The following is a 17,045-nucleotide window of genomic DNA, read 5'->3' as shown; positions in this document are numbered from 1 at the left end:
TTACGGGAAAAGGACCAAAACAAATCATCATATAAGACCCTAGCCACTGAGCCCATCTGACCTCCTTTCGAATGCTTTGCTCCAATGATATTCTTTTTTTGTTTGTTTGTTTATTGCAGTAACATTGGTTTATGACATTGTAAAAATTTCAGGTGTACATCACTGTACTTCTATTTCTGCATAGATTACATCATGTTCACCACCAAAATACTAATTACAGCCCATCACCACACACATGTACCGAATTATCCCTTTCACCCTCCTCCCTCCCCCCTTCCCCTCTGGTAACCACCAATCCAATGATATTCTGAGTGTGATTTGGATTCTCTTGTCAGTGCGCAGACAGGGGGAGCATGCAGTGAACGTCAACTGCCAATACACTAGTTGTATTTCTGATAAATAAATGAGATGAGATACCAGTCTCTTATGAATGTCAGTCCACAAGTGACTTTGTTCTATCAATTATGCCTTCTTGCCCTGATCAGCCTCTCTATAAAAGCCCTTTCTCCTTTGCTCTCTCTGCTAAAAATGAACAAAAAGCCACTTTTCTCTGTCCCCAAACTTTTACGTCCAACTACCTGTGATAATCATACTTAGATAGCTAATTGATACTGTGATATTGTGATCTATAATGAGAAACACACGCACATATATATATATATATTTTTTTTTTTCTGTGAGGAAGATCAGCCCTGAGCTAACATCCATGCCAATCCTCCTCTTTCTGCTGAGGAAGACCGGCCCTGAGCTAACATCTATTGCCAGTCCTCCTCCTTTTTCTCCCCAAAGCCCCAGTAGGTAATTGTATGTCATAGTTGCACATCCTTTTAGTTGCTTTATGTGGGATGCCGCCTCAGCACGGCTGGACAAGCGGTGCGTCGGTGCATGCCCGGGATCGAACCCCGGCCATCAGCAACGGAGCGCGTGCACTCAACCGCTAAGCCATGGGGCCGGCCCCTATAATAAGAAACATATATTTGGTCTTCTTCCCATTCCTGGCACTGAGCTCCGAAAACTAATGAAATTTCCTAAGTGATAAGGGAGATAAAGGTAAAAGGAGTGTCTTTTGTTATTCATAACAAGCCCCTTTCAACCAGACCTGAGTTGAAGTTAATGAGAGGACTTTTGGAAAGCTCCGAAGGATGGGGAGCTGGTGGCCAGGGGAGCCAAGCTCCTGATTAGAAGGTTGGAACTTACAGCCTCCACCCCCAATCTTGGGGGAGAGGGGCTGGAGGTTGAGTAATCACTAATATCCAATGATTTAATCAATCATGCCTGTTTAAGGAAGCCTCTATAAAAATCCCTAAATGTCAGGGTTCAGAGAGCTTCTGGGTTGGTGAACACAGAGGTGCTGAAGTGCCCAGAGAGGGCATGGAAGCTCAGCATCCCTTGCCACACAGCACCTCTTCCCATATACCTTGCTCTATACATTCTTCCATCTAGCTGTTCCCGAGTTGTATCATTTGATAATAAACCAGTAATCTAGTAAATAAACCTGTTTCCCTGAGTTCTGTGAGCCGTTCTAGCAAATTATTGAACCTGAAGATGGGGTCATGGGAATCCCCAATTTGTTGCCAAGTCAGACAGAAGTTGTCGGTACCCCGAGGACTCACTGCTTGTGACTGATATCTGAAGTGGTGAGAGGGGCAGTCTTGTGGGACTGAGCCCTTAATCTGTGGGATCTGATGCTAACTCCAGGTGTGTAGTGTCAGAATTGAATTGAATTGTAGGACACTCAGCTGGTATCTGCAGAGAACTAGAGAATTGCTTTGTGTGGGGAACCCACCTCCACATTTGGCTTCCAAAAGTATTGGTGTACTCGAGTGTAGAGAGAACAAAAAAAATCAGTTTGTCCTTTCAGATACCAACTCAGTATGTCCAAAACTGAACTCATGATCCCCTCTACACAAAACCCTGCTATTAACCCATTTCTCTATTTTAGATACCAGCATCCACCCAAGTATCCAAACTAGAAAAACCTGAAAATCTTCCTTCTTTCTCATCCCAACATCCAATTAATCATCATGTCTTGTCTATTAGGCTTCCTAAATATCTGTTGAATCTATCCATTTCTTTCTCTCCATCTCCACCGGCACTACCTCCACTATCCCAGTCCAAATCCCCCACTCCCATTTTTCACCAGGATTAGTGCAATAATGTCTTAACTGGTGATCCCCACTAGTCCTGTTCCTCTACAGGCCACTTTCCAACCTCACTAACAGAGAGATTCTTGCAAAATGCCATTCTGATCATGTCATTCAGCTTCCTCTTGTATTTACGACCAAGTCACGTCCCCTGACATAGCTTACAAGGTCCTTTGCCTTGTACCGTACTCTCCAGTCTCCTCCTCCTGACCTGTACTGCTTGCTCCTCCCTCTCTGCTTTACAAGGCTATTTTCTACTCATTCTTCAGATCTCAGTTTCTGTTTCACTTTCTCCAAGATGCCTTCTTAGCCCATTCCTCACCCCCATCTCCCATTCCTATATTCCCCAGGTCTGAAAGAGAACCTGGTCCCAGAGGGCATTTAGTAAAATCTGTTAACTGAATAACTATAAATATGTTGATACCACTTACTGTCACATAACATTGTTACTGAAGAAAGATGCTCCATGTGGCTTTAATGAAAACAGAGATAAAGTAGATCCAGGCCTGTAGTCTCTAAAAATCAAACCAAATAAGGCCTAGATAAGGCATCCTTCAAACGGCCTCCTTTCTTTTCCCTTTTCATTTCTTTAAGTCTTGAGTCTTTTCCCTGTATTCTGTCATTTACCCTTGCCCCCCTGCCAATTCTGCCTATATGTTTATTTGTCCTCCATACTGCTTTGTGTAATTATAACTCATTGTGGCTTTAAACCAAGTAAAAATTTAAAATCAGAAAACATGAAATGACTCACTCTACAAAAATGCAGTTAACTGACCTGCTAACTCATAGGTCCAATACTTACCTATGGATTACTACCTAAATTTCAAATTACATCCTTGTTAAAAAAGAGTTTATGTTCAAGTGATGTCTAACACCATAAGACAACAGTATCAGGACTTCACTTCAACTGCTACTTTTGTACAATCTTCAGCCCACTTCCTTCCTTCTAAAAGTAACATAGATTTTAAATATTCATGAGGCGGTATATATTAACTTTCTAGTCAATTTTACATTTTCAGAAAACTTCTACTAAAAATGTAAAAATCTTATTCATAAGTTAAGGGACTGGACGGAAGCTTATAACCAAAAACAATAAAATGTCTTCACCTCTAAAGTGAAACTATCTTTTCCAATGTTACTATGTTTGTTGTGTTTTGATTTATGCAAGTAGGAAAGAAACTAAATTACTCTTAAAACAATTTATTGGGAGACAATCCCACAGGTTTAAGGATTCTCTCCCTTCAGAGAAGTGTCTCTAAATTAAAATTATACACACATACACACAGTTTGCTAATTATAAAAAGGAGAGGTAAGAAAAAAAGTAGTCATTAGTAAAAGGCAAAGAGTCATTAACCAACAAGCCAACTAGAAACTAATTCTTTGAACTAAAAACCACTTTTTTGGCCACATCCAAGGGTAAATGTTCGGTTTTTCACCCCCTGTCAGCAAACTCTACTTCAAAATATAAATGAAGGTGGTCAAATTACCCTAAGCAATTTACTGTTCATGGCCGAAAAATTAAGCATTAAGATTCAACACCTCCATGATCCTAGAAAGTTATGCTTCAGGTAATTTTAATTTACAACACATTTAAAGGTTTTATTTTAAAAGAAATTTTTGTTTTCCTTGTATTCTAGGTTCCCAGTTCTCTTAAAACTTCACTTTTGCAGAATTTTAATCCAGGGAGAATAAAAGATAATGCATTCTAAAAGAAATTATGTTGTCTTGTGGCTCCAACAACACTGACAGGTCTAACCTGTTCATAGATTTCTTAAACAAAAAATTCAAAAACTAATATCAGCTTCTGATTTAAAAAAAAAGGAGCTACCTTATATAAACTATATTATTAGTAAAACAATCATTTCATTCTAAATATCATTTATCATATAGTATTATAAATTATTAACAAGACAGTTCAAGAAAGGTAGGCAATATACTCCAAATTCAAAACCACCTAACAGATTTGGGATCTATTACAGACATTTTAACTTCATTAAGTTTAAACACAATATTTAAGCAAAGTATCTTTACATGAGAATTCTATACCAGAGATATGATTTAGTGATTGCCAACAGTACAGATTAAAAGAAAAAAGTAGTGAAGAGAAAATGAGCAGGAAGAAAAAATTTCTGGCTGCTTTTCAGAACATTGGCTCACATATTTCTCAAAAGAATAAAATCTATAGCTTTTCCTATTAGTTCTCACTAACATACGCTAACTGTAACTTTCTTCAATACGAAAAGCTGAGATTTCTAATTTGGTTACATGTTAATTTGTCCTGATTTTGGACACTTGTGGCTGTCACACCAATGCACACAACAGAGTAATAAGCACTATCTTCTTAGAAGTCCTCCATAAGGGAAGTAAAGTAACTGTCAATTCATTTCATTAAAGTGAACATATTATGACAATGTTTCCAGGAGCTTTCCCGTTTTGAACTCTAAATTTAAGCCTTAGGATAGAGAGCAAGTACAACAAACACAAAAATGAAAGAATCCCTAGAGGTGAGCCTTTTATTACACTAATTATTATTCTATACCCAATTAAAATTGTATCCATTAATGATATTTGATTTCGCTTTTGAGCAAGGATAACCAACATGTAAGTTAATTACAAAACAACATTTGCCAGTGCTGAAATGGAGTTTGGGGGACTAGATTAAGAAAAATTTTAAACAAATCATATTAAGAGTTCTAGAAATGAAGTAAAAGCATTCATAAATCAAAATAACATGGAACTCAATAACAAAAGACAAAAACATCCAATTTAAAAATAGGCAAAAGATCTGAATTGACACTTCCAAAGAAGATATACAAATAGCCAACATGCTCATGAAAAGATGTTCAACATCGAGTCATGACGGAAATACAAATCAAAACTACAATGAGATACCACATCACACCCAATAGAATGGCTATAATCAAAAAGACAGGGGCCGGCCCCATGGCCTAGTGGTTAAGTTTGGCGAGCTCTACTTCAGTGGCCTGGGTTTGGTTCCCAGGCACGAACTTACACCACTTGTCGGCAGCCACGCTGTGGCAGGGACCCACATACAAAACAGAGAAAGACTGGCACAGATGTTAGCTCAGGGCGAATCTTCCTCAAGCAAAAAGTGGAAGACTGGCAACAGATATTAGCTCAGGCAGAATCTTCCTCAGCAAAAAAAAAAAAAAGACAGACAACAACAAGTGTTAGTGAAGATGTAGAGAAATCCACTGGAATCCTCACATACTGATCGTTGGAATGTAAAATGACGCAGCCACTTTGGAAAACAGTTTAGTGATTTCTCAAAACATTAACCACAGAATTACCATATGGCCCAGAAATTCCACTCCTGGGTGTATGTCATATATGCCTAAGAGAAATGAAAACATATGTCCCCACAAAAAACTGTACACAAACGTTCATAGCAGTATAATTCATAATATCCAAAAAGTGGAAACAACCCAAATGTCCACCAACTGATGAAAGGATAAATAAAATATGATATATATCCATACAATGGAATACCATTTGGCAATAAAAAGGAATGAAGTATTGATACATGCTACCACATGGAAGAACCTCGAAGACATTATGCTAAGTGAAAGAAGCCAGTCACAAAAGACAAGATATTGTATAATTCCATTTATATGAAATTTCCAGAACAGGCAAATCTATGGAGACAGAAAGATTAGTAGTTGCCTAGAGTTTGGAAGGTTAAGGGAAAATGAGGAGTGACTGCTAATGGGTACAGGATTTATTTTCCGGGTGATGAAAATGTTCTAAAATTGATTGTGATGATAACTGAACAATTCTGCGAAATACTAAAAACCACTGAATAGAACTGCACGATATGTGAATTATATATAAAAAAACTGTTAAAAATTTTTAAGCAAAAATAACCAATACAGACATAAAACTACATAAATCTTCTATAATGAATATGTATTTCTTTTATACTTGGGGGAAAACAATCTATGTACTTCTTAAACCAAAATCATCCATTGGAACATACTATAATCCAATCCATGGAGCATGAAATGCAGATAGACTGGAAAAGTGTTGGGAAAGTCAACTTGTGGAATCAATTCTACTGAGAAAACTGAGAAGAGAGGGCCACTTTAACATGCTAAACTTACAAGTATTGAAGAGAGCGCTTAAATGCTTTTATTTGTGAGGCATACTAGTTAAAGAATAGATGGGATCTCAAAAAGTCCTTCCTCCTTATAACTGAAATAAGAAAAGCAGTGTGTAAACAAAGTGTGGGAAAGATGACACTAGTGCTTATTAAGGACTTTTAAATGGATGTGATCCCAACAAATTACCAGTGACAGAGGTCAAAGGGCCGCAATAACTGCTTTCTTTACTTGTTTACCCTTTCTAAAATTTACTTTTGAGAAAACTTGACCTATTCATTTTAATTTGTGATCAAGGGCTGTGCTGGAGCCTAAGCTGAAAGAACAGTTTTAACTGTTATGCTGTTTTAACTAAATCCAGACAATAAACCCCTCACAAAGTAAGGCCAGGTTACACAGCCAGAAGATTCCTATATATTAATATTAGTTTGCATTTTCTCTAAGAAATTTTGTTGCCCTTCAGACATTTTTTTCATCTTATTGTTCAGAAAGCCACTTAAAAGTAAACAGAGCAAAAGTAAAATGTAGCTCAGATTGTGATCTTCACAAACTCAAATTAAGTCCAAATCAATAAATTCTGATTGCATTTCCCTTAATTTCTCCCAGTGCATCTGCTTGAGAATTGCACTGCACAAGAACTAAGAGCGTTGGTCTCCAGCACCGGTTGTATAACTGGTTTCCTCAGGAACCTCAACAAGTTGGAGAAGCTCTCATCACTTGAAGCTTGTACTATCAGAACTGGAAAAACAGAGCACGTAGCCTGTATCACGGGGCCAAGAGACAAAATTCGGTGGGAGAAAAAAAATTACTTTGAGGCAAATAACAGATTGGATGTTAAAATGGATGTTGATAGGGTGACATGGATACACAATAGCTGCCAGTACTATCATTTTCCTGTTTCCTTGTAACACTGCTTTCATTTTCTTTTTCAAATCTCTGATAAATGAAAGGCAGATGGGGGCTAAAAAAAACTTGGGCTGTTGCAATATTAAGCAGAAAGTAAATAAAAACAGACCTAGACTAAACAAGTTGGTTTAAAAAACAAACCAACAAGCAAAGACACATCATTCAACAACATACTTTAAACTTTTCACCTCTGCTTCTTTCATTTATTTCTACTCTGACTTTAGTGTCCTCATCAATTCATCCAAAATAACTCCTCACTGATCAAGTGCCCCACAGTGCACTTGTGTTCAGTGCCCTGTGGTGACACACTAAAATTGTGTTCGGAACATTCAGATTGTTGACTTTTGTTCAAAGGTCATTCCCTTCCTAGTAGCTTTTTAAATTGGAGGCCTCTAAAGGCCCAAGTTGTTTTGGTCCATTCATAATCATTCTGGACAATCTGTTCCAAGGGGTGTTCCCTGTCCTTCTCGAGGAAAGATGCCACCGAGTTTATTAAATCAATCATTTTACAACTTTGCTACCCATACGAGCATTCTACTCATAAAACAGTTTCAGTGCAATACTGGGTTTGAATGGTTTAAGTTTGGGGCATAACTGCTCCCACTTATGCTGTGACCGAACCTGACATTATTAGCTTCTATTTGTTGAAAGCGGCTCTTTCAAAGTTATATAACGTTTGCTCTCCATCCAACTATCCCCAACTCCTAGAAAAATTATTTTTTTAATCTCCCAGCTTCCACGACTACTTTCTCACACTCAGTAAACATGTCGAGACACCACTTTCCGCATATTCATCAGCGCTGTCGACTGACCAAATCGGTGCAAAAACGCACTGAAGGGGGGAAGAGGGAGAACAGTGTCGTCTGCAGCCTTCGGTGCCTCGGGCAGTCCCAGAAACAAAGTAGGGAGTCTGTTAAGGTAGCATGTTTCGGTGGAGGAGGCAATGCTTCACTTATCTCAGAAAAAGGAGTCAGGAGAATAAAGTAGGGCGATTACACCCAAAAAACAAGAAAACGTCTGTCCCTCCCCTCTCCCAAGGGCTGTCAAAAAGGGGAAAGGCCCTTGTGTTGGGGACTTAACGGGAGTGTCGGGGAAGAAGGGCTAATGGAAGAGCTGTGGGTTCTCCCGGGCAGAAAGGGAGTGTAGAGATGGCTGGTGCACAGAGCAGCTCGGAGGGCTCTGTGAGGATAAAGAGGGCAGGGGACGGGCCGGATCGGTGGCCTCCCGGGCCATGAGGCAGAGAGCCCGGCCGCTACGGGATTTCCAGGAGTCGCTTCCTCCCCCGGGGCGCCGCCAGCGAGGGCCGGACGTCCTCGCCCGGGTCCCGACACTCACCCCCGCGGTCTCCTCGGCCGAACATTCCAGCAAACTCCGGTCGATGGCCTGCATCTCGAGCTCCAGCTCCGACGCCATCTTCTCTCCTCCTCCTCCCCAGCGCTGACGCCGCTACCGCCGCCCCGAGGGCCGCGGCCTCGCCACAGCCCCGGCGGCCGAGACCGCCACCCCTGCCCCAGGCAGTCGGTCCGCAGTCGTCCAGGCGGCTGCAGGTGGAGAAGACGGAGAGTAGCGTGAGCGGAGCCGGACAGGAGGGACGGCGGCCTCCTGCGCTCCCTACCGGCTCAGCGCCCAAGAGTCAAGTCACTGCCCCGTCCCTGCCCCGGGGAAGGACACAGAGGGCCCCTGGCCTGGCACTCTCGCTCGCTACTACCGCGTCCCGCACCGGGAAAGGGGCAATAACACCCAAGAGAGGAAGCCGGGCATTCTGGGAACTGTAGTCGTCCTTGACACTGCCGGGAAGAAGGTGGGGCTCTTATAGGGTGCCCCACGACGGCATTGTGGGAGTTGTAGTCCATCTCTTAATAAGGGAACAGGCAAAGGGCAGATAAGCGGGCGGGGCTTTTTTTGCACAACTAGAATCCTGGGAAGAGACTAGTGGAAAGAATCGCCCACCTGGGAAGAGGCAGAAGAGCAAGATATTGTGGGAACTGTAGTTTTATTTTCCCAATCCCGTTTGTTCATTTTTGTATCCCCAGATCCCAGAACAGTGCCGGGCAAGTGGTAGACAATCAAGCACTTGTCAAAGCTTGGCATATGAGCTTGCCACTCAAACACTTGTCAAAGGAACGAATGAATTACATTCTATTCCTATAGTTCTATGGCCCTGTCATCCACCATTCCCTCATCCGTTAGATTAGTAACCGAGGTGAACATAATCCAGGTTTTTAAAGGTTTTAAAATATGTTTAAATGCTGTTAAAGAAAACATTTCTAAGTGATTTAGTTATGACCACTTAACAAAATTGATTACAAATCTTGCTGCAAAGGAAAAGGAGTCTAGCAAGCCAATTCAAAGATTTACTCCTGATAGGGACATTTTATAGAAAGATAATCATTGTTAGATTAGATACAAAAGAAAATTATGTTTGGTTAGAGGTAATTAGGCTCTTGACTGACAATTGGGTGAGTGGGTTTCTTAGAACAAGTCTTCAATTCCCTTAGAGTTTATCAGAAAATTGCTTACACAGTTTACCAAGCATGCTACTTTATTCCCAGAGGGAGATTGTGAATCATGTGAGGCGAAAAAAAACACAAAACCAGTTCTGACCCAATCCAGGTTTGGGACATGTTTTTGTTGTTGTTACTGTTGTTAACAATACAGATGGTCCCTGACTTACAATGGTTCGATTTATACTTTTTCTACTTTGCTGATACTGTCAAAGGGATATGCATTCAGTGGAAACTGAAATTATACTTCAAATTTGAATTTTGATCTTGTCCCAGGCTAGCCATATGCTGGTTGATACTCTCTCGTGATGCTGGGCAACGGCGGTGAGCAGCAGCTCCCAGTCAGCCACGCAATCACGATGGTGAACAACCGATACACTTACAACCATTCTGTACCCATACAACCATTCTGTTTTTCACTTTCAGTACAGTGTACAGTATTCAATCAATTACATGAGCTATTCAACACTTTATTATAAAATAGGCTCTGCGTTAGATGGTTTTGCCCAGCTGTTGGCTAATGTTAGTGTTCTGAGCACATTTAAGGTAGACCAGGTAGACGATTAAGCTATGATGTTGGGTAGGTTAGAGGTATTAAATGCATTTTTGACTTACGATATTTTCAATTTACAATGGGTTTGTAGTTGAGGAAGATCTGTACTATAATATTAACAAAGTTGTTTTTTTGTGTGTGTGTGAGGAAGATCAGCCCTGAGCTAACATCCGTGCTAATCCTCCTCTTTTTGCTGAGGAAGACCAGCTCTGAGCTAACATCTATTGCCAATCCTCCTCCTTTTTTTTTCCCCCAAAGCCCCAGTAGATAGCTGTATGTCATAGTTGCACATCCTTCTAGTTGCTGTATGCGGGACATGGCCTCAGCATGGCCGAAGAAGCAGTGCGTCGGTGCGCGCCCAGGATCCGAACCCCAGCAGCCAGTAACAGAGTGGGTGCACTTAACCACTAAGCCACAGGACTGGCCCCAAAGTATTTTTTAAGGAAATAAAAATTACCCATAACCTCACAGTCCGTATAAGCCTTATTACTTTTAAAAATAAAAGTAACATATGTATAAGATTAGAAATTCAAGCTCACTAGGAATATTTTTCAAAGGAAAAATGAAAACTACCCCTCTTACTCCAAGTCCTTCTTCCCAAAGAAAATCATTTTTAATACTTTGTTATGATTCTATCCAGAAAAAAATGTATGCATGTATCTGCATAGATATCTAGAATGAGATATCTTGAAATGTTCTTCTACATGTTGCTTTCTTCTTTGCCCGACTTCCTTCCACTGATGCACTCCCTAGTCAGAGTCAACCTGGAAGAAAATCAGGATTGTTACCACCTAGAAGCAAAGATAATGCCTCTTTAAGGGTCCTAACATAGAATTAAAGCCATTAAAATAGATTGTAAAGAAAATTTCTGCTCTTAACATTATTATCTTCTTCCTTCTATTACTTTTGGGTTGATTTTAACGTTCTTTTTCTAAATTCTTGAGTTGGATGTTTGCTATTAATCTTTCTCTTTTTTTCAATATGTACATGTAGGGCAGTGGTTCTCAAACTGGCGCATCCATCAGAATCACCTGGAGGTCTTGATAAAATACAGATTTCTGGACCCCACCCTCAGAATTTCTGATTCAATATGTTTTGGCCGGAGACTGAAAATTGCATTTCTGTTAAGTTCCTGGGTCATTCTGCTGACCTGGGGGCTACCTTTAAGACTCACGGATTTATCAAGGCAATACATTTCCATTACATATTGCTTTAACCACATTCCACAAATTTTGGTATGTAGTGTTTTCATTATTTCATTATTTATTATTTTCATTTATTTTATTAGTTATAATTCATTTCTAAATATCTTCTAATTTTATTATGATTTCTTCTTTGATCCATGTAGTATGTTTTAAAATTTTCAAATGTGTATGACATTATTTTCTTTTGTCATATCCTATTGTGGGCAGAGAACATGGTCTATACTATATAGATTCTTGGTACTTGGTGACATTTGCTTTGTGAACTGGGGTCCATGGTCAAATAACTCTTCAAACCCTTTATTTCTTCAAATATTACCTTTCTTGCATTCTCTCTATTTCCTCCTTCTGGAACTTCTGTTTGACTTCCTTTTCTATTCTCCATGACTTTTCATCTCTTTTTCATTTTTCCAGCTTTTAACTTTCTGTACTGCATTCTGAATATATCTTCTAGTGTGCAAATTCTCTCTTCAGCTGTGTCTAATCTGATATTTCACTATCTACTGACTTTTTATTTTCAATGACTTCATTTCTCATTACTAGAAATTATATTTAATTCACTTACAAAGATTTCTGTTCTCCTTTCATAATGTCTTCTTATTTATTTATGGTTCTAAATCTTTGTTTTATATCTTTAATACTTTTAAATATCCTTATTCAGTAGTGTTCAATAGGTTGTTGTACTTATAAAGATCTTGAGAATCTAATTTTACTTTCTGTGTGTGTGCTAATCCTCATTTAAATGATTGTTTGCTTTGTGCTTTGTAATTATGAATTTTGAGATCATCTTTACTTAGCATTAGCTATGGGAATCTTGAGAGGCCTGTGTTAAGAGCATGTACTTTCAAAATAGTTTTCCATTTGCTTCTGCAAGGTGAGGCATTCTAGGAACATCTTATACTCAGGACCAGGCATTCTAGGAGTATCATATACCCAGGACCAATTTTTTGGGTCAGTTTCTTGGCTTGGGGGTTCCCTAATAGTATTAATTCAATTGTGTGCCATTGTCTCTGTTTGTAAATTCTTAAAGGAGAGTTATTTTCCTACCCAGAGTCAAGGTTAAAAGCTTCCTTGTCATTTCCCTCTGCCAGTCAGTGAGTTTTTTTCTAGTCTATCCTTTCACTGATGTTACATTCCTTTGAAAGCCTTGGCTTTATGTGGAGATCTCAGTTTCAATTCATGTTTCTTGGACCCATGGTCTTGTCTTATGTCTTCATGTGGGCATTAAAACTTAAGCCCCAATTTCCAGTTAGACATAGCATATTGAATACCTCATGACAGCAAAGAGGAAAAAGGAAAGACAGAATAGGAGTGGAGATGACAGCACCAAAATTTTGGAAAGTGGAAAGCAAATGGACGAGAAGTAACTGACTTAGCAATCAGAGAATGCTGAAACCTAAGCCAGCAGTACCGCCACCCAGAAACAATCTTATTCATATGCAGAACTCTGAGAGACTTAGAAATTTGAAGCACCATGTTACTCTGAAAGTGGACAAAGATGATGCTAAAAGCAAGAATATTTTTGAAAGTCTGTATAGCAAGAAGTTAGATCACCCCATCTCCCACCTTGAAAGAAGACTGGAGGTTTATCCTCTAGAGAGGCACACCTGAGGGTCTTTGGACTGGGAGACACCAGGCACAGCTAAGTACAGGGACACTGTATTGAATACTAGGGTGTTAATTCAAGTCTATACACCCAATAGGTTGACTCCAGTGCATTCCCCACCACCCCCCCCAGCTCTGAAAACACCAGTGGCTGGCTTATACCTCCGTTCCATGCAGAAGTTTGAGAGAATCTTCTCCAGAGAGACTGATCAGCTCAAAAGAAAGAAAATCTGGCAGAGGAGTGGGACCCTATATTAGACTGCTGGGGCTGCCATAACACAATACCACAGACTACATGGCTTAAATAACAGAAATTTATTTTCTCACACTTCTGGAGTCTGGAAGTCCAAGATCAAAGTGCCAGCAGGGTTGGTTTCTGGTGAAGCCTCTCTCTTGGCTTGCAGACAACTAACCTCTGGCTGTGTCCTCCCATGGCCTTTCCTCTGTGTGTGTGTGGAGAGATAGAGGTCTCTGGTGTCTCTTCCTCTTCTTATAAAGATACCAGTCATATTCATAAGGGCTTAAGGTCCTACCTTTATGACCTCATTTAACTTTAATTACCTCCTTAAGCACTCTATCTCCAAATTTAGTCACATTGGGTGTTAGGGCTTCAACTTATGAATTTTGGGGAGAGGAACACAATTTAGTCCGTAAGAGACCCCAAGAAAATGGTACAGTCAGGTCACCTCATCCATGTGCAATGAAATTTCAATTATCTTTTTTTTGTGTGTGTGTGAGGAAGATCAGCCCTGAGCTAACATCCATGCCAATCCTCCTCTTTTTGCTGAGGAAGACTGGCCCTGAGCTAACATCTATTGCCAATCCTCCTCCTTTTTTTCCCCTTTTTCTCCCCAAGGCCCCAGTAGATAATTGTACGTCATAGTTGCACATCCTTCTAGTTGCTGTATGTGGGATGCCGCCTTAGCATGGCTGGAGAGGTGGTGTGTCGGTGCGCGCCGGGATCTGAACCCAGGCTGCCAGTAGCGGAGCGCGCGCACTTAACCGCTAAGCCACCTGGCGGCCCCTCCAATTATCTTTTTAGTGACCCATTCTTAAATATGAGCAGATTAGCAATTGTGCACAGATATTTGAGCAAAGTCTGTAAAAGAGAGACTAAAAAATATGAGAAAGGAGGAAACAGAAACAAGTCAGAGAGTTGAAAGGAACTTATAGAAACGTTATTGGAATTCTTCGGGAGAAGAGAAGATTTTACACCCATGAAAGAAGAACAGGAGACTGGGGAAAAGACACATTCAGGACAAAAAAAAACGCTCTTAGAAATTTAAAATATAAAAAGGCTGAATAATAGGAGTTCTAGAAAGAGAGAACAACAACAACAAAAGTGGATAAGTATAAATTATCCTGGAAAATTTTCAAGAAAATTTCCAGGAACTGAAAGACATGAGATTCTAGACTGAGGGATCCCAACCAGTGCCTAGAACAATTGTTTTAAATGTAGTGACGTCATGGCAAATCATCAGGAAATTTTAGAACATCAGGAACAAAGAGAGAATCCGACAAACTTCTAGAAAGAAAAAACCCAAAGGCTCAAGAATCAGAGTAGCACTGGATGTGTCAATCTTTAAAATATACATTTAAGATAATAGTTATTATATATTTATCCAACATTTCTAGGTATTTGTGTTGGGAGTGGTGGTGGTTTAGGTAATAAAGTTTGTCATATAGCCAGAATAACTAAAGTGTGAGTTCAGTGAAGGCAGGGACCCTGTTTTTATGCACGTAGTCATGTTCTAGAACAGTATCTGGAACATATTAGGTGCTCAATAAATATTTATTAAATGCATGAATGAACCAGAAATCCACATTGAGTTTTTGACCTAAAATGCTTCATTATTTTTCATGGCTGCATAGTATTCCATGATATGAATGCATCATAATGTATTTAACCTTATTGATGAACTCATTGACTCTTTGTGTGATTAAAATAATATTGAATGAAATTCCTTCTTCCTATAGATTGGCAAACTCTCTTTAACTATAGCCAAAAGACAAATTCCTGCAGGAGAATTTACTAGATCAAAAAGAATAATGTAACTAGTGAATAGGCCAAAGGAGCAAAATGAGTCTCAGAGTGGACAGGACTGTGACAAAGGCCCATTTGGGAGGCTACCTATCACTCCCAGGCACCCAGGGCCTTCTCTCTGCTCAGGGCTTTCCACTGGGCCTAGATATGACCCTAAACTCGAAATCTTCACCTGATCTCCTATTTCTCCCCCTACAAAAGTAACCAATCTATGTGCCATTCCTTCAGAGCCTAACCTAGTGCCATTTCTATTTATCTATTCAACTATAAATTAGTTGAGTAATTAATTCAACAAATATTTTATTGACCTCCAAGTGCCAATTCTTATTACTAGGGATATACATCAGTGAATACAACAGGCAAGGTTACTGCTTTCAAGGAACTTGTATTTTAGTGGGAGAAATAGGCAATAAAAAAGTAAGCAAATAAATACATTGTATCATTTCAGATATTGACAAATGTTAGAAGAAAATAAATAGAAAATTTATGAATGGTGAAGGTGAAGATGGCCAGAAGGAACAGTAAGTAGGTTGGTCAGGGAGACACATCTGAGGAGGAGAGAACTGAGCTGAGCCTGAGTGAAAAGAAAGAGCTAGTCACATGAAGATCTGGGACAAAATCATTCTAGATAGAGGAAATAGCGAGTGTGAAGGCCCTAAGGCAGAAAGAGACTTGGAATGAATCAAGAACAATAAGAAAGCTACAGCTTTAGGGCAAAAAGTTTTCAGATAAACTAATAAATGCTATACTCACTAGTAATAGTAACAGGTATATTATTCCTATTGTTTACTAAAACCCTTTCAGATATGTGTTATTATTTTCAGTTACAGTGTGATGAAACTGAGGCTCATAAAGATAAGGCAACTTGCCCAAGGTCACAGTGGTATATTGATTACAGTTTTATGGCCCTCATTCATGGCCTTCCTGTACCTACTCTCTTTGCAATGTGACTCTGCCAGTCTTTGAGTGGAGTCTACTTTCCCATCCTTTGACTCTGGGCTGGCCTTGTGACTCGCTTTAGAGAACAGAATGTTGTGGAAGCGACAGTATACCAGTTTCAAGCCTAGATCCCTAGATGTGGTCTTGTACACTTCTACCCTCTCTCGGACCTCTCCTTTCCGCGTGAGAACAAGTTAGGGCTGGTCTGCTGGAGGATGGGAGAACATATGGAGCAGAATGGAGGTACATGGATTAACAAACAGCCAACTCCCGGAAGCAGAGCCGCCTAGCTGACCTGTGGGTACCTGGGGGAGTCCAGGGAGACCAGGAGAACTGGCCTAAATTGCTGACCTGCAGAATTGTGAACTGATTATTGTTTCAAGCCTCTGAGTTTGGAGGTGGTTTTATATGCACAAATAGCTAATCAATTCAGTCGCATAGTTAGATTAGTAGCAGAGTCGGCATTTGAACTCAGGTCTCTCCAACTCCAAGACTCATATTCTTTCCATGCCATCTTGCTCCCCCTATGTACCCATTTTTAGGGAAATTAATTATTTTTTTCATAATTAAAATAACCAACCTCATGTATCATAGGCCAAAACCCAGTCTCCCTTTTCCTTGACAGATCCTAAAATAATTAATTGGCCCTTCTTAAAAGCCATAGGTGAAAGATTGAGAACTTTTGTCCTTGAATTGTTTCAAAAGACTAAACTGAGATCTTCTATCTTAGGAGGGTCACACCAAGACAGGTCCACCTATGGTTAAGTCTGTGGATACACGCTCTGCTTTTCTTGGGGACAAGGTTTTCTGCCTCCCTCTTTCATACTGAGGTAATGAATGGTGATGACAGCCAACTGCAACTTTTTTGTCTTGTTTAGTGTAGAGAGTAGGTTTCCTCTAGTCTCTACTAGGAATGTTATAAAGCAGCTGGTATATAAAAGGTCCTCAGGAAAAAAAAAATGTCCTCAGGCAATAAAAAAGTAAACAAATGAAAACGTTATATAAACAAACAAATAGAGATTTTGACGAA

The 17,045-nt window shown here is 39.8% G+C and overlaps 1 protein-coding gene across 4 annotated transcripts in view; it reads right to left on the bottom strand.

Moving 5' to 3' along the window:
• UBR2 (ubiquitin protein ligase E3 component n-recognin 2) overlaps positions 1-8,883 on the bottom strand; it is a 114,559-nt gene extending 105,676 nt beyond the window's left edge. For all 4 annotated transcript variants that reach the window (XR_015554133.1, XM_004424146.3, XM_014782707.2 and 1 more), the window contains exon 1: positions 8,504-8,883. Coding sequence is in view for 3 of the 4 variants with exons in the window: in XM_004424146.3 (XP_004424203.1) it covers positions 8,504-8,581 (78 nt within the window). In the remaining variant the exon portion in view is untranslated. The remainder of the gene's footprint in view (positions 1-8,503) is intronic.
• Positions 8,884-17,045: the final 8,162 nt, after the last annotated feature.

The sequence above is a fragment of the Ceratotherium simum genome, chromosome 13 (assembly GCF_057802395.1).
Source record: "Ceratotherium simum simum isolate JZ-2026a chromosome 13, ASM5780239v1, whole genome shotgun sequence".
Lineage (NCBI taxonomy): Eukaryota > Metazoa > Chordata > Mammalia > Perissodactyla > Rhinocerotidae > Ceratotherium > Ceratotherium simum.
This window is presented reverse-complemented; position numbering and strand designations above follow the sequence as displayed.